A 24,245-nucleotide genomic window follows, 5' to 3' on the forward strand; every position below is an offset into this window, starting at 1 on the left:
TGAACAAAAATAAAGACATGCTCATAAGGATCTCAAACTCAAAAGCCATTCACAACTTAACCAGCCATTATGAAGTGAGCAGCTTTATTCAGGTGCTTCTATGCGTCCAGCTCATATTTAATAAAAAGGATATTCCATATTAAAATCACAACTACATTCAAAGGAGCATTATTGAGACACAAATTGTTCTGGTCAGAAGTGTACCGTACTATTTGTCTTGTCAAGTTCTGTGACTCACTAGTCTGCAGGCAGGACTGGAAATCAAGTCCCAAAATGGAATTGTCATGTTGCACATGCCACTAGCTGAATTCATATTCATAACGGAGCCTGTCAGCCAAGTGTTTCCTGGTAACCTGCCAAACAGCCGTGATGCTAAACAACCTCAGCCGCTCCAGGCAACACTTGGCAGAGTTTCTTTGGTCCAGTGTCAGAACTGGCAGCATTCCTGGACACGTTTCATTTCCAAGACATTTTTCTGGAAATGGAGGTGGGGACAAATAGATACTAAAAAGATTGAGTTTACCTTATAGGCCAATCAAGACATCATAAGAAGCAAACCTGTGATCATGATGCTAAATGCAGGCTATCACGGATCCCTCCTGTCAGTTGAGATCCGCGAGGAAATATGATTGTCAGTTTTATGGCACCGTCATGCAGACATTACTCACTGACCAGCGAGAAACATTTTCAGTCAGCAAGTGCTGGGACACAAGTATTTGGCACATAATGAATTTACTATTTTCACTCCTTGTGTGCTTGCCTGCGTCAGAGTAGAACCTTAAATGACTGCAATTTTAGAGAGTAGTCAGAACAGGACGCATATAGCTGAACAACAGTAGAGAGAAACAGATTCAATATGGAGCATATGAATTGTTTGGTCAAGTATTTCAACCAAGAGGTTATGAGTATATGCTCCATATCTTGTATTGAAACAAAAATGAGTAATTCATGGAAGAGGTTAAGCAGTTTTTCCATCTTGTTTGTAATGCTAAAATCAATGAATGTGATGACTGCCACCCAACAGTCTGGTTAACATGATTTCACGAAACCAGGATATCACTTGAATATTCTTGACTGTGAGAACCAACCACCAGCAAATGTTAATGGTTACATGCAGATTTCATGGAGGTACTCACTGGCCTAAGTAGAGCAGCTCAACTCAGGAGGAATATGAATTTCACAATGATTTTAAATGCATCTTAAGAGTCTAGCCAGACCGAAGCACTAGTTTGGTTTCCAGAGCTGTCACTGTCTTCAACCTGTCTAATTCACTGGACGGCAAAGGTAGATGTCCAGAATTACCTCCGAACTAACAATGTCAATCTATTCATCTCTTAGTATATACATTACATTCAGGCTTTTAGCTAGGATTTAGAAACATGGAGTCCTTACTCCAAGCCATCGTGTGTACAGCCTTGTGCCTACATCTTTTTTCATATAGTGATGGAACATAAGCATGCAATTGTATCAGCTGTGAGGGTTTTCTAAACCATCACAACCACAACATTCATTCAAACACTACATATATAAAGGCTTGACACTTGATTGAAAAAATAGAACTACTCAAATATTGATCCCTGTTAAGCTATTTTGCTCTCATTCTGAAAGGGCTGTGGGCTCATCTGCTTGCCGCTGGGATGCGGGGAGGGGAGCGCCAAATATTCCTCCGATTAGAAAGCAATGAGTTAGTTCTGTGAATGATTGTTAAAAGTTTGCAACTTGTATGCGGTTTCCTCCTGTCATCAGCGTCAAACATCCCATCAACAGCAATGCGCTTCCATACAGTGTCAATGACTTGCGAGTCCACTGCGAGATAATGGCAGTAAACAAATATGGCCACAGCTATGGACAAAATACAGCTGCGAAAGGTTCGAGAATCTGGGAATTTGGATCATATTCGGCCAAATTACCGGGTGGAAAGACAACTGAATGTAAACCAGTGAGATGACACTATGAGTTGACACTATGAGGCACTAATAATGCATTTAGGGCGTCCTGCTGAGGAAACAGGGCGTCCGGTTTTGAGTGCTGGAGGGCGTCGATTTTTTTTCCTCATGTTTTACAGCTTAGGGTGTCCGCCGGACGTCCAAGATGCCCTCTAGCTAAAAAGCCTGATCACTTGTAAAAACGAATTAGCGCAACTTGCTTCCTTTAATACCAACACCTAATTCAACTCACCTGCCTCCTCGACCAACACGTCGCCGGGCTAAGCCAATGCAGCGTGGTGGTGTGTTCAACGAGGTCAGACAGAAACGGAAGCGGGGGTTACCCAGGCCACCTTCTCGTGGGCTCACCCAGGGCCAGCTGCCACCCTGGTCCTGACGGAACTAGAAGAAAAAAAAGAGCTTTAGAGTCTTATTGTTTTGGCCAGACAGTGAAGTCTGGCCTGGTGAGCTGTGGGCACTAAAAATAGAAACACAAGAGTCAGGGGAGGACACTCACAGCGTAGTACTGACAGCCGGCCTTCCTCCTGAACGCATAGCAGCCATCTGGGTCATTCTCCTCTTCAGCATCAGAGGACCCTGAATGAATCTGTACAGTGAGAAATATCAAATGAGACAGCTTAACACCAAATTTTCAAAATACAGAATACAAAATACATGTTAGTGTTCTCATTTCTTTACACATCTAAAAAGAGAGGATTCTTGCAGAGTGTGAAGTAGGTGTACAACACAAACCTGTGAGTAGGGTTCCTCGTCTGAGCTTGGAAAATCATACTGGTTGAGGTCTTTGGGATTGAACACTGAGGGACCAGAATGAAGAGGAGCTGACAGTTGGGGGATCTTGGGTTTCTTTTCATATCTCCTTTTCGGTCCAACTGCCTCAGTCTTGTCCGGCTGTAATAGCAAAGGAAAGTGAAAACTGAATAACGTTCCTGGATGATAAAAGTACACAACAAATGACAGTTCATTTGAGATGTTGGTGTTGCGAGGTTGAAGACAACAGAGAGAGAAAAAGACCTTGTTCATATGCAGATGGGCGCACGTGCCAGATGCTGCTGCCTCAGCAGATGGCAACTCACCCCCCTCACTAGCTCATCATGTGCTACCTTCCCCCAATTGCTCCAGTGGGGCGACCCCTTGTTGACATAGCAGATACAAATCCACAAGGATTAGCCTTGAGCTTATTCAGTGGCTGGACTCCAAGGGGACACTTAAAGGCACGTGGTGACGATTCACACTGGGGGAGAAAATTGCTCTCTGATGAAGAGAAAAGGACAAGGCCCAGCTAAAACAAAGAAAGTGTGCTGCCCACAAAAGGACGAAGTCACCCAGATGGCGGGTGAAATGGATTCGAATAAGGAGTTTGCGGAGGTCCGATTAGTCAAAGTGAAGAGAGCAGATGTGAGGGTCACTGGAACTAATGAAGCTGCAATGGCAAGAGGATGACTTGCAGCTCACCACAGCACAAATTGGGAATGGGTGACTTGGTTGTAATGCACTTTGGTTGCTTTCCAAGCCTGAAAAGTGCTATATAAGTAAGAGTCATGCATCAATATAAAAAGATACACGTTGCATTTGCATTAACCACTATTAGGTAAATACATGGGCCAACTGTATCCAAACTTAAATCTGATTGGGGGTAATTGGTTGTGGCGGTCAAAATGGGATTTATTCTCTCATTATTTATAACACGACGAAATCCGTTTCATCTTATTTAAACTATGAAATTAAATCAGCAATTGCTTACACTTTTTATTGGCTTCTAACAGTGTTTGGTATGAAAAGGTTAGAACTGTCGCTGGTGTTCACATGTCAAAGAGATGGACACAAAGACACACTGCAAGATATCAGTCCAAAGGGAATGACGTCAAGAATTCATATAAACACGAAAAAAATGAAAACGTGCCACTTATGTGCATCAAATGTGAAGTCTTACTTTTTTATAGTCCTTTAAGTCCAAGTGGTCCTGATGTCTGTACTGGTTGTTAATTGATAGGGGAATGTTGGGGATGCTGTACATAGGCTTCACAAGTGCCCGCTGTGCAAGGGCCTCAGCCATCACCTCACAGCCAAAGTCAGGCATCGTGTTCCTAAAAGAAGACGTGCAAGGATGAGGTCAGGTGAACTGGTGAACAATCAGATTTACATGAACATTTTGCCACACCAACTGTATATCCTAGGTCTTGGTGTTTGTGTTTTGCAGCAACCCCTCTGGAGCATTGCGTGGGAAATGCTGAGTTAGAACCAACTCAAGATAGTCACTTAGTACAAGTGTTTATAGTTAGGAAGCATCATAAATCTTCCAACTTTCAACGTGTACAACTTAGACTTGCGACCTGGTCACTAAAATTTGTAATTGATCTCACTGCTTTAGAAATGCAGTTGCTGTAGAACATCTTCAGGAAGAGTATGAACTACCAAAAGAATATTGGGATAAGCTGAGCAGCTGGTCACTCTAGTATACTCTCATAGAGCTGACCGCAGAATCCATCTGTGGATGCGAACACAGGCGGAGAGGCAACTGAGTAGCATAACAAGAGGAAATTGAAATGTCACTATAAATCAAAATCACTTCAAGGAGAATGGTCCAATTTAAGTTCACGCTGACAGCTACTTTCAGGGGAAATTCATTCCATTCGGATGTCATGTTCAGATGGATCACAAAAGCTTTAACTTGAGGGAAAAGGAACAAAATCAATGTCGATACAAGGCGGCAAAAACGGTGCAGTAGTACCAGAAAGACTTGGGGAAAGCGGGAGACATGAACGAGACAATTAAATCCCCCAAAAATAAATTGGAAGAACTTATTCGACAAAGGATGCGAAACGGTGGACTTGACGCAGCAAAGCCGGACGCTACAATAAATGTGTTCGTGACTCTTTCCTCATCAATGGAGAATTGATATTGTGATGAATGAAGGACTCCAGAAAGGACCTTGAACAAAATGCCGTCCAACACGACGACTCACCTCTTCTCCACAATCTCCAGCGTGAGGTGCAGCAGCTCTCGCTTGCTCTTCTCCCGCCTCTTGATCATCTCTAGAATGGTGACGGCTCGGCTCAGGTCACGGCGCAGCTTCAGCATCTTCTCATATGAGGCCTCATCATTCTTGCGGTTCTAAATATAGAGAATGATTTGAGTTCATAACTTATTTTATATAAAGGTTATTTTTTAATCATTAAGATCAGCACATCATTAACTGAACATCAATCATAAGACATCTTGCAAGATGAGGCTTCATGAGATGCCAGCGAGGCCAGTTAATGAAAAAAAAAAAAAAAAAAAAAAAAAAAAAAAGATTTTCACCTTTCGAGTCTGCATTTTCTCCGTCCGCCTGCGAAAGGCCACATATGGGTCACTGGTGCTCGAGCCGTCCCTCTTCTCCTGCTTCACATTGGGGATCAGGGAGCCACTTTTGCTGACTTTCCGCTTGCGACTCCAGTAGTCAAAAACTTCCTTGATGAGTTCGTCATCCTCCTTCAGCAGTAGTTTTGCCTCTTGAAGAGTGACAAACTGCAATGCCAACAAATCCCTTCAACAGTGAGCCAAATAACTCCTGGCTTTGCAAAGGAAAATACAATCTGTAGTAATTCATAAGAAGACGTCAATCTGCCAGATCTGAGAGAACACCATTGAAACAATTTGATCAAGCAAGGGTGTCACAGGATGACCAATACCTGCTGTCCGCTGCCTTTTTCCAGGCGGTCTATCATTTCTTCAAACTGCAAAGCTGTGATTTCCATCTTTTTCTTCAGCTTATTCACAAACGTCTCATCTCCCGAGTCCAAGTCGTAGTCTGGCTGTTCTGTGTCCAAACTGAAAGCTGCCAGTGAGAGAACAGTTGGTTGCCATTAACAGGGAAATTAAACCATGTTACTTGTACTTAATTTAGCAACTTTATCATGTACTTCAGCTTGCATGAGCACATATTTACTTTGAAGGTAATGATGAAGCAATACAAAAAAAAAATACACTCAGCTTTCACATAGTAATAAATGTAATGACGAAATTGCTGGGTACAGTTGAGATAGTGTCCGAGGGGAACAGACAGCAGGACAGTTTGTTTGACAGGAGCAAAACACTTGGGCATAACAACGCAATGCTTTCTTAAATATTTGCCTTTGCTGGAGTCAAACAGCAGCATGGCATGTCAGGGAATTTCCTCTCCACAGCAGAGCATTTGAAGAGCAGTGACATCAGCATCACACAAACACTGATAAGGCACACGTCAATCTATTCGGTAAATGTCAGGAATAAAATTAAAGTCGTGCAAGTAGACTCTCTGTGGAAAAAAACAGCAGATACAACGACAAGACAAAGAATGCTTCTCCTATTTTTCTGTGTGAGTGAATTATTCTTTTCAAGGCAAACAAACAAAAAAAAAAATCAATAGTGCTGCTGTGGTTGTATTCGAGAAAAAGATTTGCATTTCCATTTCAACAAAGAGGATGCTACTTGCAGATGAAGTTCAATATTCCATCATAGCAAAATGGGAGCATTTCTTTTTAAACACAGCATCTGTGCATTCTTTGAATGTTGCCAAAACAAACAAAAATTGAAATTGATTTCAGCCACTGGAGCTATCGTCTTTTATGTGCCAACTTCAGTTTGAAAGTCCTAGCTTCTGCTGGAGGTACAACCCATATAATGAATTATTTTTAAGTTTTATATGTAATCCCAAGTATATCTATTTATTGAGTATATCATTGACTTGGAAGCATTCATAGAGATAGAAAACTAGCAAAGTGGTCACAACGTCGCCATCAAAGACATACGCTCTGGCTCTACCCCTAACTAAGTCACACCTGCTCCATCCTAATGGCAACCACAGACACCACTAACATGGATAAGACCGTAATCTGGCTGCAGTAGCCTGCTACTCACGCTGTATGTGAATAAGCTGCTTTGGCATTTTGAACTCCCCGGGGTAGAGGGACTCGTAGTGCGTGATGTTGCACTCTGCCTCGGGGACGGGGATAACCATGTTGTCCCGCTTCTCGCCGTATACCTGCTGCGCCGAAATGGCACGCTGAAGATGGTGCTCCTGGAAAACAACAGAAAGTTTTATACATCTCCTCATGTTAACCCATAATCAAAATGTCAAAAAGGTAAGAGCAATTCTTAAGTAATGATCAAACCATATCTGAAAATTGAGCAATGAGCAATGTGTTTCTTGCACTTGCTTCTGAGCACCGAATCCAAGTCTATTTCACTGAATTTAAGTAACAAACCATCAATCTGACTTCAGATTTGCAGAAAGCCACTTTATTTCATGGCTGCTTTTTTTGGCAACTTTAGATAACTACATTAAGGACCCGCGCATTGACATTGAAATTGCCCCTCGAGGAACAGGCCTCTTTTGATCAGACACACCTGAAAATCTGCAAAACCCATCCACTGCGTAGGAACATAAAATGAAGGATGTATTTATTTTTCATTGACCCCAGACTTGACTCCTACTGTTGCCTTCAACATCAACATGGCTCTTTCAAGTAGAGAAAAAGTTGTACAGTGCCGGCAGTTTAGTATTTTCATTACAACTGATTGGACTGGAAAAAAGTCCAAAAAAAGAAGAAAAGAAAGAAAAGAAGATCAATATGGAAGAACAACAAAAATACGCAACTATATTATTTGCATGTGGGTAATTCTTGAGATTCATCTCAACAGATGGAGTATAAAGAAGCAGAATTATTGATCCACCAGTGGTGAATTTCAACACTATGCCGATATGACACCCATGCAAGAGGACGGATACAGTCGATGACTCCAGAAATAAGAAAGCAAAACCAATTTCTGTCCCACGCACCAGTCAAAAACAAAGGCATATTTAGATTCCTGAAACGTACGATGAAGACCAGTGACCAAAACATAAAATTGGCTGGTGATGCAACAGACCGTACAATAAAAGGTTTCAACTTGAATGTGTTTCGAATTTCACGAAGAACAATGGAACCTTGGACAGAATGTGAGCAACACAGGAGAGCAAGGAGCACAGCCCAATAATGGTTTCATGATCTTGTTTTTATAATGGTGGGGAGCCATAATCAAAATCTGATTAATTGCACACACATAATGGCTATTTGGGTTATTACTGGACATTTGAGGGTGTAATTGGCCATTGGCTTCCAACACATTCATTTCAACACAACTGGACATCCCTTTCAGAGAAAGCTTGAGGAAATAACAAAACAGATGAAAACACTCCCTTTGCATAGCATTACTATAGTCACTTGTCTAAGAAAAAAAATGGGTTGGGAGTTCAGGTATCAACTGAATTCAGAAATTACAGGTGAGCCAGGAAATCATGGGTCCCATCATCAAACCTCAGAGCTCATCTGGTCTTCTACATACATTTCAACGATAATTACCGTGATAAATACATTTTCATTCTATTCCATGTGTTGTACACACTACAGTCTCTCTTTAAACTGTTTCATGATGAAACTTTTTAGTGGAATTTGCTTCCAACATCATATCTTGTTTAAGCTCCATTGCAAGAAATTCAGTGTTTCACGTTTCTCACAGAACCCTCTCGTGTCTGGCAGACTGCTCTGCCAGCTTTATTAAGGGGTTAAATTAAGCTGTCTGCTGTATCTCATGTCTCTGAACAGTTTACTTAAAACTATGGTGCAAGATGCTATTGAAGAAATATTAGACATAATGTGATGCAACGAAATGATCATTTAGTCATATTCTACTCTCAAAATCATTATGCAAACAGTCAGTCCTTCGTTTAATGTGATGAAAAATCTTTTCATAATTTTCTCTCCTAAAATGGTTGCTTTTCATTGCCTTATTGAAGATTTCACTTGGACCGTTTTAGAATTTGTTGATGGTCCCTAACTGATGGCGCGTTGTAGCATTAGCGTTGCCTGTGAGAGTGTCTGCGATCAGTGAACCCTAATCAGTGAACCCTAATCAGGGACGCGGAAGAGGATGCCGCCGCCAGTACCGAAGCGAATGTCAGTCGAATATCCAACTATTTTCACTACTGTGTTTCACCGAGGCGCCAGCGCAGCAGGATCCCTGCATGTGTCATTGTGAACCAAGGCAGACAACCGTGTCAGGAAACCTTTGGGGATCGGTCCATCTAGTAAAACAAACACCGACCCAGAGACTCAGGGTCAACCAGTGTCATCAAAAGTTTCCTAAATTAAAAATGAGTTTAAAACTACTATTGTAAACAACAGTCAACGAACCCCTCCACGACTGTCACGTGCTGGTGTCGGCTGTCAAATGCAGTGGTCTCATCATGTTCATGTATGCGTGTCCAATGCACGGAGTGTGCCGCATGTTTAGCACACTTCCAGCGTGATATGCCGAATTCTCATTGCGGAAATTGTTTTTGGTGATACATCTTGTACGATAGGTTATCACCCATCCCTATTCCGCAGAATATTTAATTGAACAACTCAGAGCTAGTATTTGGCCAAATAAGCCCAGCCGAACAAGAAATTTAAATGTAAAGGAAATGAAGTCAATCAGTAACCTTAAGGCACAGTCTACTGCGCTCTTAAATCTATTAGGCTATCAAACACATACCAGTAGGAATGGGAGATAACATTGTGCATGACTTATCGCCAACAACAATTCCCACTGTGAGAATTTTACACCTCATAAGTGCGCAGTCTACTTGCTGCTAAAACAGCTCCCTGGCATGTCTACACAAACGTTACGTCACAACACCATGGCGAACTCACTGTCTCACACAGCCACAATTTAACCCCAAAACACAACCGGCAGAACAGTCTGTGATGCCACAAACACAACAGGTTTCTACAAGAGATGAGAAACATTGACTTGACCCTCTCTACAAGCACGGTTTGCTTCCATGTACCAAGTATGCCTCATCAAAATAATCAGGTGTCCTAAGCTTTAGCGGTATTATTATGAAACTTCATAGATACACAAAGCTATGTACAAGCACACCCGTCATGAATGAATGATGAAAATGTATCGGTAATCAACTTTTTGTCTTCTACTCTGACAACAGAAAACTGGCTGAGTTGGATTAAAGAACCAATATCGATATCATATTTATAGCGGTAGAGGTGTGAATTTCAAGCGTTTCGTCACAGCCCATTCAAAAATACAACATAATGTCAATATCAAACTGAAATACTGAACTGAAATATGAAATACCAAAATATACCGAACTGGGCAAAATGATGCCGGTTCATCATCCAGACCGAATGCAGATAACAGAAGTTACCAGTTTGTCAGTTTGTTTGGTGAAATTAGATTTAAGTAGATGACCTGTATTAGAACCACAGTGGAGAAATTCGACAAGTTACAGAAGAAAACAGTAGTGCTTTCAAGACAGAATGAAGTGCGTCAAACATGTAACTGAAGGAAAATGAATAACTATTTTCCTATTATTACAATGGCAAAATTATAAATACTACATAATGCCCATCCCTACCTCACAGTCATTCTGTGTACAACAATGTGATTTGAGGAATCACGGTGCTCACCAGGATTTGAACCGATAATGAGGCCCATGACAAACAATATTACAAGAGGGTACGTTGAGATTTTGAGATAAGACAAGCGGGAGCGCTATACACACCAACAGTATTCTGCTGTGATGTGTGAGCCATGAAATTCAAAGTTGCTTCACCGGGTTGGTATCAATTGTTCCCTTAAATATGGTCATTTCCCCAGTCGGCATCTATTTGAACGGAATTCCCTGATGCCACTGAAAGAATAGTTGGACAAAAGAAGCTACTGAAATAAAATACACATCTTCTGAGTACACCTGTGATTATAAGCAAAACAAATACAATAAGTACAATGCTTATATATTTAAATACCCAATTGCCTGCTGTGCTGCAAATCACACAATTCCAAATATTCAGAGTCAACTGTGTACTGTAGCCACTGCCAGCGGGCAGGTGGTCACTCGGGCAGCCCTACTAACCATTCATTGTTGGCGGACAGCATGTGGGTCAGGGAGCTGCACAAAGCCTCGTAGTAAAACTCTCCCCTTTATCTCTTGTCACTGTTATGTAATGCTCCTGCGTGGATGTGTACAGTAGGTGGGCGGGAGTGCAAGGGCATCTGCTGAGTACGCTGGCCTGCTTCTGTGTGTTTATGTCTGCTCACAGCTTCACAGTGACAGAACAGCTTCTGCCGCTACCGAATAATCCGCTGATGCATAATGAATACAACAATGGTTATGAAGCGGAAACTCAAAGCACTAATTCTGCATGTAAATCAATCTAAGTAAATCAATATTTTGATCAAACTTTGACATTTATAATTCAAATATAGCAACATCTGTGAATGTTTTTAACTGAGAAGACACTTTTGGAGTCAAAGTGGTGCTTGTCCTCTGGGCCATTTCGCTGCACAGGTCACCTTATTTTCTTATCCAAAAGACAAAACACACATTGAAAACAATATTCAACTTCTATAACTCTTCATCACACAGGTGGGAACAATACAGCATGCAATAATATACAGTAGGAGGCTGATAACTGGGGCTTGCGAGGCAAACATCAAGTTAGTAAAATACCCTGTGAGTCTATCAAATTAAGACAGTATTAAAGATATCTTGATTAAAAATGCTATGACAAGGACATCAGTTTCTCCCAAACACTTTCAATGAAGAGAAAAACAAAGCACACTTTGATGCCAAAAATACAATTTGATCTTATTTATAGTAGTAGAGATGTGAATTTCAAACCTTGGATCTTCTCAGCGTTTCGTCACAGCCCATTCAAAAATACAACATAATGTCAAAATCTATTTTCCCAGTGACTTGAAAGAAATTCTAATCCCTCTATCAGAACACTCGTTAAAAGCAGTAGTTTAGAACACATCCTGCTGAAAACCACCGGGTCGTTCAACAGCCATGTCCAAGAGAGTGAACCAGCATTAGCGTAAACAGACCTGTCAGTCATTTATCCAAGTAAGAAAGACAACATCATGATAGATTCTTGAGACAACATATTTGAAACACAATAAAAAAAAGCTACAGCACTGAAGGAAACTAACAGCAATATTGTGCAACAAAAACAAGAGGGTCTGACACTGGATGTAAACACTTTTGTTTTTGATCCGAAGCATTTTCACTCATGGACGCACTGGTAAACAACTACGATACAGCTGTAGACCTGAGTATTTGAATCGAGTCAACAAAACGAGATTGCAAGCCGCATTTTATGCAAAGCTGTGTCAGCGCACCATGCGTAAATTAAAGCCCATCTTGTGCGCTCATCTCTACTGAGCAGACGAGCAGCCCACATGGCAGCCCGAAGCTGTCAACGCCGAGCACCCAGTTGTCACAGCGGGCTACGACTCACTGACTCCCCCTGGCTTTTGCTTCTGCTTAGTGCAGCAGCACGGCCTGCCGCCCGTTCCAGCGAGAAGTCAACAAAATGGAGGACTACAGACGGGTCACGTGACTTCTTTGTGCATTCAACCACGGTTTTCACACAAACCTCACAGCGTAACACGGCTCTGGAGCCCAATACCGGGCCGGCGAGGCCGTTTAATAACGTGTGTGTTACATTGGTGCGGCTAACTTCGGTACTGACAGCGATCCATCGTGCGCAGGAAAATAAGAACATGGCGGCCATTTCAGACAAGCTTGCGCAGATAGCATAGCCGCGCCGCGGACAGAAAACAAGAGCCAAACGCGTCCAGTAACGTGCAAATACGCACCGATTCCTCCTCCTTTTCCATCCCAGTCGGCATCTGTGGCACTGCCCGGTTGATAGAGGCATATTCGTGCAGGTCGGGCAAATCTTCACAGCGGAAAACGGGCAGGGGCTTGCTAGCATCCAGAGCCCGAGCCCGAAACGACAATTTACTCATTTTCACGGGAAAAGACGCGGCATCAATCTACTCGGAGGAACATTTGGCGCTGATGGAGGAGTCCGCGTCGGTCAGAGCGAGTTCTCGTGTGCAGCGGCGGCTCCGGGTCCGTGGTAGCGCGAACTGAGCCGGGCAGGCCCGGGTCTCGGTCGCTCTCTGTCGGTCGCAGCTCGTCTCGTCCTCCGCCGCTCCCCGGCTCACCACGCCATGGCCAACATGGCGGACATTACTAACGCTCATGTAGCGCTGCGCTCGCGCCACGCGGCCCAACCCCCTCCACCGACACAGCCATTCCCGCGCAGGCCCGCGCGCGTGCGCGCTCGCGAGCCCCGGCTGAGTGATAGGAGAGACGGGAAGGCGGGAGAGAGGCGCGCCGCCGGCCGGGTCCGCGGTGCAGCGGCCGACCCACAGCGAGATCAAACCTCTTCACTGTCACAGCTTACTGACAACCGAAGTGCCCGACACGATCCAAAGACCCTTACTACCGTGTTCGGAACAATGGCTCTCTTTACAGTTTAAACCGCAACATAACATTTGCTTGTTTTAATAGAAATCAATAACTTCTTCAATGAAATCCTTTTGGACGCCTCTTTTCTCATCAACCAAGCAAACAAATGCATACAAATTCGAAAAACCAGATGGAAGTTTTGCAACACTTCATTCAAGGTTCCTTTTACGTTGTCACATTCATAGTGTGAAACAACTATTCTACAAAGCACATTTCACTACTTCGGAACTGTCGGCAGTACTCTGATCGCTCATCTTGGATTTAAATCGCCTGTCAACGTATTTATTATTAGAGGCCATTATATGGCAAAGGCCGCCGCCTTGTGGCGGTAGACCAACACAATGAAGCCTCTCCGCTAGAAACATTCTCTCCTGTCACAGCAGCACAGAGCATGAAGGCTTCATCAACTAGAGTCACACAAACGGACGAGCGGATGCAGTTGCAGTAAGGTCATTCATGAATATTCCAGACAGACATTATACAATAGAAACAGTGGACCGTACATCCATCCATCCTCATCTGCTTATCTTAAACGCCCCTCTCACCAGCAACATCTGGGACTGTGTTAAAAATGATTGACAGAATTCTATCAAGTTTTTGCTTTTGAAAATAGATGTGGAGAAACTTTACAGAAACCTCAAACAAGGCAAACTTGAAATGACGGTTAGGGTGGTTTCACACTGTGGGTTCCCGAGCACAATTTTCCTGCTGCTCCGCAGAGTCCGCAGTGTGAAAGAATTAGAAATTATATTAGAAATAACTAAATTATATTTTTTAGATTAGATACCCTTCACCTGTCCAACAGTAAGGTGACATTCCACATTTTTGGGGGCAAAGGCAACGCTTGGTTATTAATGGCCTTTTGAATTAGAGATTAGCAAAAAACATGTTTAATTAAAAACTATATATAGGGGGGTGAATCAGTCACTCTATATTCCCTATGTTGACTGTTGCATGGCAGGTTATATGTGACCAGCAGAGAAGGTGAACAAGAGAAACCATAGACAGACTGAGGCGTTTGTGGTGGAGAAATTAGAATTGTGGAAGTACTGAGTGAAGTCATTGAAAGCATTTGCTCTTGTAGGCCTGTGCAAATATGTGGGTGCAATGACACAATATCAAGTATGGTTCCCCAATGTTGGGGCTGAGATCTGTGCGCCAGTTCAGCCCCACTGAGGGCCAGGGTTAACCACTACAATACACCTGGGAGAGAAGGTTGACCCCTGAGGTCCAACACATGAGCTTCAGCTGGAAACACCATATTACACGTCCAGGGAAATTTATTTCTCCCAGCCACAACAGCACTGAGGGCAACTGCAAGGTCAAGTTCCAAGCAGATTGGTATTGAGCAGCTTCCAACATCCAGCCGTGTTTGTCACCGTATTGGTCAAGGTGTGCTGGCCTTGTGAGATGATGCTCGAGAGGGTCTAGCTGTGACTTAAAACACCACAATCGCACAATTCAAACCCAATGTTATGATCACAGATTCAGCTCCCATCTCCGCTGATGACCCTTTCACCCTCGTACACAAGCAAGAATAGTTAAACTAACACGTGCTACAACTGCCTCACATGATCAAAAGTGCCAGTCTTCAACCCAAGTAGGTTTCCTGAACTGCTGTTTTTGCTGCCCTTTGCTGCTCATCTAACCCTTGTGAGTCATGTATAAAAAAAAAAAAAGACCTGGTTGCTCTAACATTGATGCCCACGTATGTTAGGAGACACACACTGAATTTTACTATTTTTTCTAAATGTTATACAAATGAGTACTTTGAATTTTCCTGCTGAACCGTTGGCATCACTGAGACATTGGAAAACGTCAAACCACAAACTGAAGGCAACAGTAGATTAGATGTCTCTCTAATAGTTGTTTTTTGACTGTTGTGCCTTTTAATTGACAAGATCACACTTCTAAGTCAAGTTATACACTATATGCAGCATTACTCAGCTGAAACATCATTGTTTAAACTATGCGTGCTTGATCAGTTGGAACACAAGTCTGCACCACCCCGGACCTTAGACGGCCGGATTGCACAGGTCCCTTACTGTATATAGGAAGTCTACAGATGAATACCTGGGCAGCTACTGAGGAACACAACCTTAGGGCTCAGATGTCCATTATTCAGTCAGCACCTCCATCACCACCAGATTTGACTTGGACACCATACACGAGAAGAACAGACTAAAATGGGAATGCCAGTCAGACTTCACTCTCCCACCCCAATGCCTCTTCACCTTTCTGCTACAGAGGGACAAAATCAGGATACTAGAGGGGGGTCTCACACACACAGGGATTATCAAAATCATAAGTGATCAGTCAGAGACCCCACACAATAAGATTGAAAGTCTGCAGCTGATCGTTGTTGAGTGTTCGTTCCATTGCGGTACTAGACAAAGATTCTGTCTCACACCGGCGAGAATCACGTCCTCCATGCCAGAAATCTCATGAGATCACATGTGACAAAACAACGTGGAGACAAACATATTTGGTAGCAAATATTAAACATGTTAAATAATATTTACAATGGTTGGCCCCCGGACAATTTCAGGGCAGATTATCTGGACCAATTCACCCTCAGACAATCTTAGAAGAGCGACGATAATTGGTGGTTTAACCACCCTTAGTCAGGAAGGAGCAAAATCAGGACCAAAACAACCCGATTATCATTATGTGTGTGCCCCCACAACACAACTTTGTAGGCCTCAGCACTTGACATTGTTCTCAAGACTTGACTCTCATGACTCTCCATGTTTTATTTGTATTACAGTGGGGCAAGTCACACTGATGTTTGGAGGGGCGACAAAAGAAGCAAACAGACGTCAGCAGCATGAAGTTTGTTTTGTTCTCACAATTTCATGCTTTTAACTTCAACTCACATGTCAAAGAAACCACTATATGTGTCTGTGTCCTCAGTGATGACACTATGCAACTGCACAAACCACTTCAACCCATACGAGACTCATAAAAGATACATAATAGAGGACTGACCTGTAGCAGAGGTTGAGAAACGTGGCCAACATGCTGGAAAGGTCCAAAAACGATTGACAGAGGTGACAATTATCCACTTGGAAACAATGGGTCCACGCTGGCAGCACATATTGGAGGCCTGTGAATAAAAAGACAGCGATAAAGCACGAATCGGGAGCCTGGTATATTTGATTTTTCCTGACAACGGTGGCTTGTAAAGAGAGCAGAACATGGCTGCCTCATACCTAGTTAGATGGGACAAAACTGCAACAAAAGCCTGGCACGCAAGGCAGACAGATATGTAGGGCGTTTACAGCCAGAGGGAGACTACGACTGGCGGTGTTGTACATTTACATGTAGTAGGCTACACGGGTCCATATCAGAATCAAAGTTTGGCTGACAGACACCCGTGCGAAACACTTTACAGACAAAAACAATACTTGGCTAGGAGGAGAAGGGGGTCAAGACAATGAGCAGATCACAAAACTACACGACTACAAGAGCGTTCCGCGACGACTAGTCAAACAAAAGCTTCCACTTGACGTGAAATGTGTTTGCAGCCACTTAATCAGACACAGCTGTGTTTGCACACGCAACAGCGACCCCGACGCTAGCTGCTAACGCTAGCCTAGCCCTGCGCCACTAACACTTCTGCAACAGTTTTCTGTCACGCGTGAACTCAGTGAACGGGGAAGTGAAGGACTGGTTGGAGGCATAGGAGTCGATGGGCGCTTCTAAACGGGACGGGAGAGAAGTTACCTTCAGCCACGGGGAGGAGGCGGAGGACGATAGCCTGGTAGCCTCTGCTAATGCTGGTTAGCTGCCTGCTTCAAGACGCCTCGGAGCCTTTTAAGGATCGCGAATCCGGCAGGAGGGAAGTGAAAGTTTTGGCGAGAGAAACGCGCTGTGGTGTTGCTGCAGCAGGCAGGTTCGGTGTAAGGACATGTAATCCAAACTGCCTCGGTAAACTTGGGCAGTTGTCAAAGGTTACTTCGCCCCCAGAGAAGAAAAACATCCAACAAACTGTGTGGCAGCGACTTTCAGGGAGGATTCTGATTGGACCCTGAACGCCACCAAGCGCATGACCCCTCCCACTTTCAGCCAGTCGTGTTCACTTTCTCACGTGAGGTGGTTTTAATGTTTCCTGATGGACGACTATGACTTTACATGTTTGAAAAATAGAACACACAAAAAAACAAATGTATCCGAAGACAATCTCAAAGTTTAGACACCATTCTGTTTCATTTCTTGAACGCAAGGTTTTCTTTGTTGTATGAAATGTCAGCTTTATTTGAAGACACTTCAGTTCATTTCCTCATGATTTATTCTTCTAACTATTCACACCCATAGTGCTCAACTCACCTCTTCTTCTAATAAAGCCCCTTTTTGTTTTTGAATTGTGTAGATAATGACTTTTATCGTTCTCATTTCTTTTTCTTTTTTCAATCTCTTCACTTAGTACTCTTCACTATAACTTTCAATCTATTTCTTTCTCTCTTCTTTTTTCTTCTACATTTGATACTTCTGAGGCAGTCTGACAAACCCTTATTTTCATATTAATATGTTGAACCTGAATATAATAAATACATTATCACCTTCACCTTCTTCAGCCGCTTATCCGGGGTCGGGTCGCGGAGGCAGCATTCGGAGCAAGGAAGCCCAAACTTCCCGATCCCCACAAACCACCTCCAGCTCTTCCCAGGGGATCCCGAGGCATTCCCAAGCCAGACCGGAGACATCATCTCTCCAGCGAGTCCTGGGTCTTCCCCGGGGTCTCCTCCTGATAGGACATGCCCGGAACACCTCCCCAGGGAGGTGTCCAGGGGGCATCTGGATCAGATGCCCGAGCCACCTCAGCTGGTTCCTCTCCATGTGGAGGAGCAGCGGCTCCACCCCGAGCTCCTCCCGGATGACCCAACTCCTCACCCTATCTCTAAGGGTGCGCCCGGCCACCCTGCAGAAGAAACTCATTTCAGCCGCTTGTATCGGCGACCTCATCCTTTCGGTCATGACCCAAAGCTGGTGACCATAGTTGAGGGTGGGAATGTAGATGGATCGGTAAATCCAGAGCTTCGTCTTGTGACTCAGCTCCCTCTTCACCACGACGGTCCGATACAGCGACCGCATCACTGCTGCCGCTGAACCAACCCGTCTATCAATCTCACGCTCCCCTTTTCCCTCACTGGAGATCAAGACCCAGAGATACTTAAACTCCACCACTTGGAGCAAGAACTCTCCACCGACCTGGAGAGAGCAAACCACCTTATTCCGGTCGAGAACCATGGCCTCTTGGAGACTTGGAGGTGTTGATCCTCATCCCAGCCGCTTCACACTCGGCTGCAAACCGCCCCAGTGCATGCTGAAGGTCCCGGTCCAATGAGGCCAGCAGAACAACATCGTCCGCAAATAGCAGAGATGAAATTCTGTGGTTCCCCACCGACCCCTGCGCCTAGAAATTCTGTCCATTAAAGTAATGAACAGAACCGGTGACACCGGTAAATACATTATATGCATTAATAATATATACATTGAATGAAAAAACTGGTATACCCGATATGAACTGTTATGAACTGTACTGTACGGGTTCTAGTTTTTATTTCTAAATAATTGGGATATTTGGTATTTCATATAAAAAATAAATTTCTTGCAAAGTTATTAGGAAACTGGTCCTCAATAATCTACCAGTAGATGGGGGAAGTTCTGGCAGCCCTCTAATATGAGCCAAATTCCAAAGAGGCCTTCCAGCTCCCAAAACGTTGGACTTTGAAATAAGGTTGGGTGGCTAGCTACACTACAGCTGCATCAGGGTTGTGTGAGTGGAAAAAAAAAGTACTTGACAAAACAGCTGTTTTGAAACACTGCTACCTTGAGATGGAATCAAACCCACAACCTACTGGCTGCAGTGTAAATGTACTGGTCGCCAGGCTGAAACAAAACTCAAGAGACGAGTATCTATTCTTCAAAGCCCGCTCACTGTCAAAGTCTCAAGATCTTTGGACAGAGAGCTCCAGCGCCATGAAAGTAAAGACAGAGGTTTGAGAGTCTTTCAGGCCCATTTTGGTCTGAAAATAAAGACAGGCCTTTGTGACTCTTTTAGTGTCAGCCAGCTTCATCTGGAGTGGGAGGTTGTGATTTCCCTGCTGCCAAGAGGAGCACTTCTTTAAGCCTTAATTCTGATACTTTGCCAGGAAGTATAAGTAGAGCCACGTTTTTAATGGCTCTGTGGCAACAGCTGAGTTGCACAGGTGTCCATCCAAACATTTTACAGCAGACAGCGCCATCTGGTGGCCTCTGAAAATCAAGTCACTTTTTCATGTAACCTCATCAAGCCTCCAATACTGTGTCATGAAACCTCATCCACCCATCACTAACCTTCATGATTCAATTATGCTAGCAACCTAGCTAGCTGGATGGTGAGCAACAAAGATTCTGGGATGGTCTCCTCTCCAGGGTGGGACCTCTATGATGAGCTCATGTTCCTCTTCCTCTCAGAGGTGGGACTTCCAGACTCCTCGTCTCCGGTGCCGGCCTCCTCCAGGGTGCGTGGCTCCTCTTCTCCAGGGTGGGACACCTCTTCTTCAGGGTGGGACCTCTATGATGAGTTCATGTTCCTCTTCCTCTCAAAGGTGGGACTTCTGGTCCAGGATGGGACCCCACTCCTCCAGGGTCGAACTCCTCTTCTCCAGGGCGCGTGACTCCTCTTCTCCAGGATGGGACACCACTCCTCCAGGGTCGAACTCCTCTTCTCCAGGGCGCGTGACTCCTCTTCTCCAGGGTCGAACTCCTCTTCTCCAGGGTGCGTGACTCCTCTTCTCCAGGGTGGGACTCATCGTACTCCTCTTCCTCGGAGTGGGCTCTTGGTGAGGAAGTCTGGTGGAACCAGGGGATGGACTTCCGTGAGCTAATCGATGTGTAACCCGTATAGTAACTACACAAACAATATATGATATATATTTTTGGTTTTGGTTGTGAAAAGACGTGCCAGTCCAGATTGACCGGGTCCCCGCCTGCCTATTTAACATTTTCTGGAGCTGCTATCGCACGACGAGGGTTGATTCAGGGCCAAAGTTCTGGGTGCGCCTCAACCGCTTTTCCTCTTGAATCAGTTTTCTATTAAACTGTCTGGACTTTTCCGTGTGTGATGTTGACTCGTCTCTTATTTGCTCCCTCTCCTGGGGTTGCCCTGTAAATGATTCAGCTGATACAATATTTGACGCCGGGTTTCACATCCACTCAGCTCCGAGCTGCGTGACCTCATTTTGAGCGTATGAAAGGATGAATTAGAGCGGATGACTGGGACTGCAACAGTTGGATTCTCATTCCTCCTCATGTGATGAAGGCGTTGGGACGCTGGGCTTGAGTGTTACCTAAGTCCACCCCCTGCACCCCACCACCCTCCTCTCAGGATGAAGGAGAACGCTGCACAGAGGAAGCATATGGAGTCATTTTCTCTCCGGCTCCTCCTGCTGGCTGCAGGAGAGGAGTGGGAGGAGGAGGAGGAGGCGTCACCATGATGAATATTGTTTCACCAAACCGTTCCTGCGAGGTCATCAGCAGCCATCTGCAGTCTGGAAGACCAGGGTGAAAAATCCACTTTTGGTTTTGTGTGTTGTGACGAAGAAACTGCGGTCTCTGTTTCACTGCTGCTGAGGAATTCACTGCACGATTGCAACAGCAAACCAGCTGGACTTCAAAACGAAATCTTTGTTGACTCCTGCTTCATCTCAACCAGGGCGGTGCTGCACCGCTGTTCCTCCAGGGGGCAGTAAAGACCCATGTCAAGTTCCTAAGCGCTCTCTCCAAACACACAATCAATCCCCCTGCCAGCCTTTTCTCTTGCAGAATTCCCAAAGCATTGCAGGCATCTTGCTGGTATTTACCCCTCAGCAGTGTCTCGTCAAGGTCAACACGAGATCATAAGTTCGACACCGCTAAGCTTTATTTCCTCCAGCTGACAACGGCAGTTTCTGTCTTTGATTCCAACAAAAGAGTCAAGGGACGTTCCAAAGCCAGAGTGGAGCTGTTAACTCATAATGAACCAGCAAGAATCCACAAACACCCCTCTGGGAAATGTCACAGAAAACCAGTGTAAAGTGCTTTTCATTCACTGACGTGTGTCTATATCTTATATGGTTTAAGCTTATTTATCATTTATGAAACGACTTTACCATTTCATTCTGAAGTCAAAACAAGTCTTGATGTTGATTTAATAAGTCCCAGTACGACGCGATGTTGCACACTAGTGATGATGAAACAGTGTCCCACTAGATGGCGCACTTGGTTTAGAACTGATCTGAGGTTTTACATCATGAAACATTTACAGCAGACAGTGCCATCTGGTGGACTCTGAAAATCAGGACACCGTTTCATGAAACCTCATGTCCCCTCCAACACTGTGTCATGAAACCTCATATCCCCTCCAACACTGTGTCATGAAGCCTCTACCTCTCTATCAGTCACTGTTACATACCAAACTCCAACATATTGTATGGCAGAGCACAAGTGACAGGTTGATGGGTTTCATGATGTTCAGAGCCCACTAGATGGCGCTCTTTGCTCTGTCACCTCCAGCTTTGAAGAACTACTTCAACTAATCCACACATTGTTTTCAAACCAACAGCGCCACCTACTGAACACTGTTTCGCAAAAGCTTTCTAATTCTAAAGATGCAGAGCAACATATTTTTTGTTTGTATTTAATGAGACATTTTTGTGGTTGATGGGGCGCTGACACTGGTTTTGTGATTTTTGCTTAAAGAAAAAAGACCTTTCAAAGCAAAGATCAAAGTACACTGTCTTTATTTTTGTTTCTTCACAGTATTTCTGCCTAGTATGTCTGTGTGGCAGCACTATGACTGTAGCTCTCCACAACTGAAGCACCTGAATGACTCCTGACTGTAGTGTTTGTGATGCATGCTAACGCCTCGACAGTACTCCTGCCGTCTGTGATGTATTAATGTGAGGTGTTGAAGTCTCACAGTCAGAGGTCGCGGCCAGATCAGAGCGGACCACGTCAGACGTCAGCACATGTTAACCTTCCCGCCAACCGCTGCTGAGAGCAGATGAAGGATGTTCAGTCATTACTGTCCTCTGAGATCCACCATTGTTATTACAGCTGAACATGAGCCGAGCCTCAGGGTTCTCCATCAACAGCCACAAAACCTAAACCGGAACACCAGCCAGAACAAGTCAAGTCTGCTGAAATCAAAAGCAGTGAATTGCTTTTTTCTCACGGTCAACTTTGGACTCTCATCTCTGCCAAGAAGGTCACATGGAAAGCAAGGTTTGTATGGTGCGCCCCAGTTATTCTTGGTATTGGAAATTTCCATGGGACACGTGGGGAAAGACTCCCTATTGTCAGACTTGCGTGTAGGACTCTCATCAGGTGATAATCCACGATGGCTTCCCTGAGTGTAAACAGGACGTAGAAGTTGTCTTGCAATAAAATGCACTGGAAGAAACGGTTGCGCTTCAAGTTGTAGACGAACGGCGCCACTAGCAAATGAATGCGCTGAACTCCCAGCTCCGAATTCCACGGTAAATGGGAGCTTTTGCCATTTGTGGGGCCCTTTTGCCGGTTGCCACAAGATTTGGTGAGAATTTGAGGATTCAAACTTCAGAATAACTTGGTCATTACAATTTCAATTTGGTTTAGAGTCTTGGTTAAGTTTAGCCATGTGTTTTGGATGGTTAGATTTATGTCATGGTGGCAGAGGAATGAACCCAACCCACACACGCACACAAGGATTAAACTTGACAGAAATATATAACTAAAAAGTCAGACTTAAATAACAGCTCACCCGCCGACTGAATGGAGATTGAACGAAAGTTACGGCTGAATAGGAATTTGAGAGTGCAAGGTAACGGTCAGGAACAAGAGCGAGGTCACAGAAGTCTTGGAAGGGCTTTACCTGAGTGGAACTAGAAGCTACCATCTGGCAAACGTAGCTGGCGTCGGCGAGAATATATCCGTGGAAGGATGATGAGGAGATGAGCGCCAGCTGCGTTTGCCTGTGAGGTTGGAGGGAAGACAGGAAACGGAAACAACAGGGAGTAACAAAATAAAAGCACAGGAAGGGAGGCGGAAGGAATGCAACAATAAAAACAGAACGGAATAAAGTGCGGACATGACAATTTAGGGGGAGAGGCTGGGGAAAGGGTGATGTCCAGGAGAGGTCTCCACAAAACATAAAAATATGACTGCGTGTGTGCGTGTTTACAGTTTCTGACTGTACTTTACTGTGAGTAAAAAGACTGTATAGTGATATTGATTGACTTGTGATTATTTTGCAGTAATGATCGTGGGTTTTTCCATTAACTCTAGGTGGCGTCGTCTATCGAAAGTCTATTATTTTCTCATTTTGACTGTTAGTTTTTATGTTTTTCCTTATTAATCTTTGTTAATTTGGTATGGTACCTCTGCCATTGCAGGTGAGTGTGAATGCCTGACCATCGGCTGCCTCTCACCCTATGTAGCTGGGACTGGATCCTTCACTCCACATGAAGGAAGCCGATGAATGAATGAATAACTTGGGAACCCATAATGACTACCAGGTTTCGGAAACAAGAAGGAATGAAGCAAATGGGAGAAGATATTGGGAGTGCAGATGTTCTGCTCCGAGCGCTTGGACACCCTCACCGCCAGACTCTCCCTGCAGCAGCGTCGCACAGACAAATCCCCGCATCCATCGCCGGTGACTGACAGTGGCTGACAGGAGGATTTGTTCGGTCGCCTCTCTCCCCCATCTCTGCGGTGGAAGCGAGAAGAGAAACTCCCTGTGGCCAGCCGGCAGTTTCCATAGCAGCCACCGAGCTGCCACGCCCGTCGTGGGCTGAGAGCACTGCGGTACTCTGACTCGGACCTGCGCTGTAATGAAAGAGCTCGGAGCAGATCGTCCAGATCAAAGGAGGATCGACCAAGTCAGACTCGTGGATTCACACTCATGCTGTGTTAGTGATGATGAGGAGGAAGGGAAAACAAAAGTGGGCTGTAAAAGAAGCAAACGA

The 24,245-nt window shown here is 44.4% G+C and overlaps 2 protein-coding genes across 3 annotated transcripts in view; both read right to left on the reverse strand.

Annotated features, from left to right (window-relative positions):
* The window catches only part of LOC128755352 (enhancer of polycomb homolog 1-like), a 28,490-nt gene extending 11,229 nt beyond the window's left edge, over positions 1 to 17,261 (reverse strand). The window contains exons 1-10 of one of the 2 annotated variants that reach the window (XM_053858687.1): positions 16,999 to 17,261; positions 16,261 to 16,378; positions 6,828 to 6,987; positions 5,621 to 5,766; positions 5,250 to 5,456; positions 4,912 to 5,060; positions 3,880 to 4,033; positions 2,679 to 2,837; positions 2,443 to 2,532; positions 2,179 to 2,327 (exon numbers count right to left, since the gene is read on the reverse strand). In XM_053858687.1, the coding sequence (XP_053714662.1) occupies positions 2,179 to 2,327; positions 2,443 to 2,532; positions 2,679 to 2,837; positions 3,880 to 4,033; positions 4,912 to 5,060; positions 5,250 to 5,456; positions 5,621 to 5,766; positions 6,828 to 6,927 (1,154 nt within the window). In that variant the 5' untranslated portion in view covers positions 6,928 to 6,987; positions 16,261 to 16,378; positions 16,999 to 17,261. Of the gene's footprint in view, positions 1 to 2,178; positions 2,328 to 2,442; positions 2,533 to 2,678; positions 2,838 to 3,879; positions 4,034 to 4,911; positions 5,061 to 5,249; positions 5,457 to 5,620; positions 5,767 to 6,827; positions 6,988 to 12,611; positions 13,051 to 16,260; positions 16,379 to 16,998 lie in introns of those variants that run through there. The other variant, XM_053858685.1, reaches the window with a different exon arrangement.
* LOC128755354 (tripartite motif-containing protein 16-like) overlaps positions 1 to 24,245 on the reverse strand; it is a 52,025-nt gene that overhangs the window by 17,801 nt on the left and 9,979 nt on the right. The window lies entirely within an intron of this gene.

Source organism: Synchiropus splendidus, chromosome 3 (assembly GCF_027744825.2).
Source record: "Synchiropus splendidus isolate RoL2022-P1 chromosome 3, RoL_Sspl_1.0, whole genome shotgun sequence".
Classification (NCBI taxonomy): Eukaryota; Metazoa; Chordata; class Actinopteri; order Syngnathiformes; family Callionymidae; genus Synchiropus; species Synchiropus splendidus.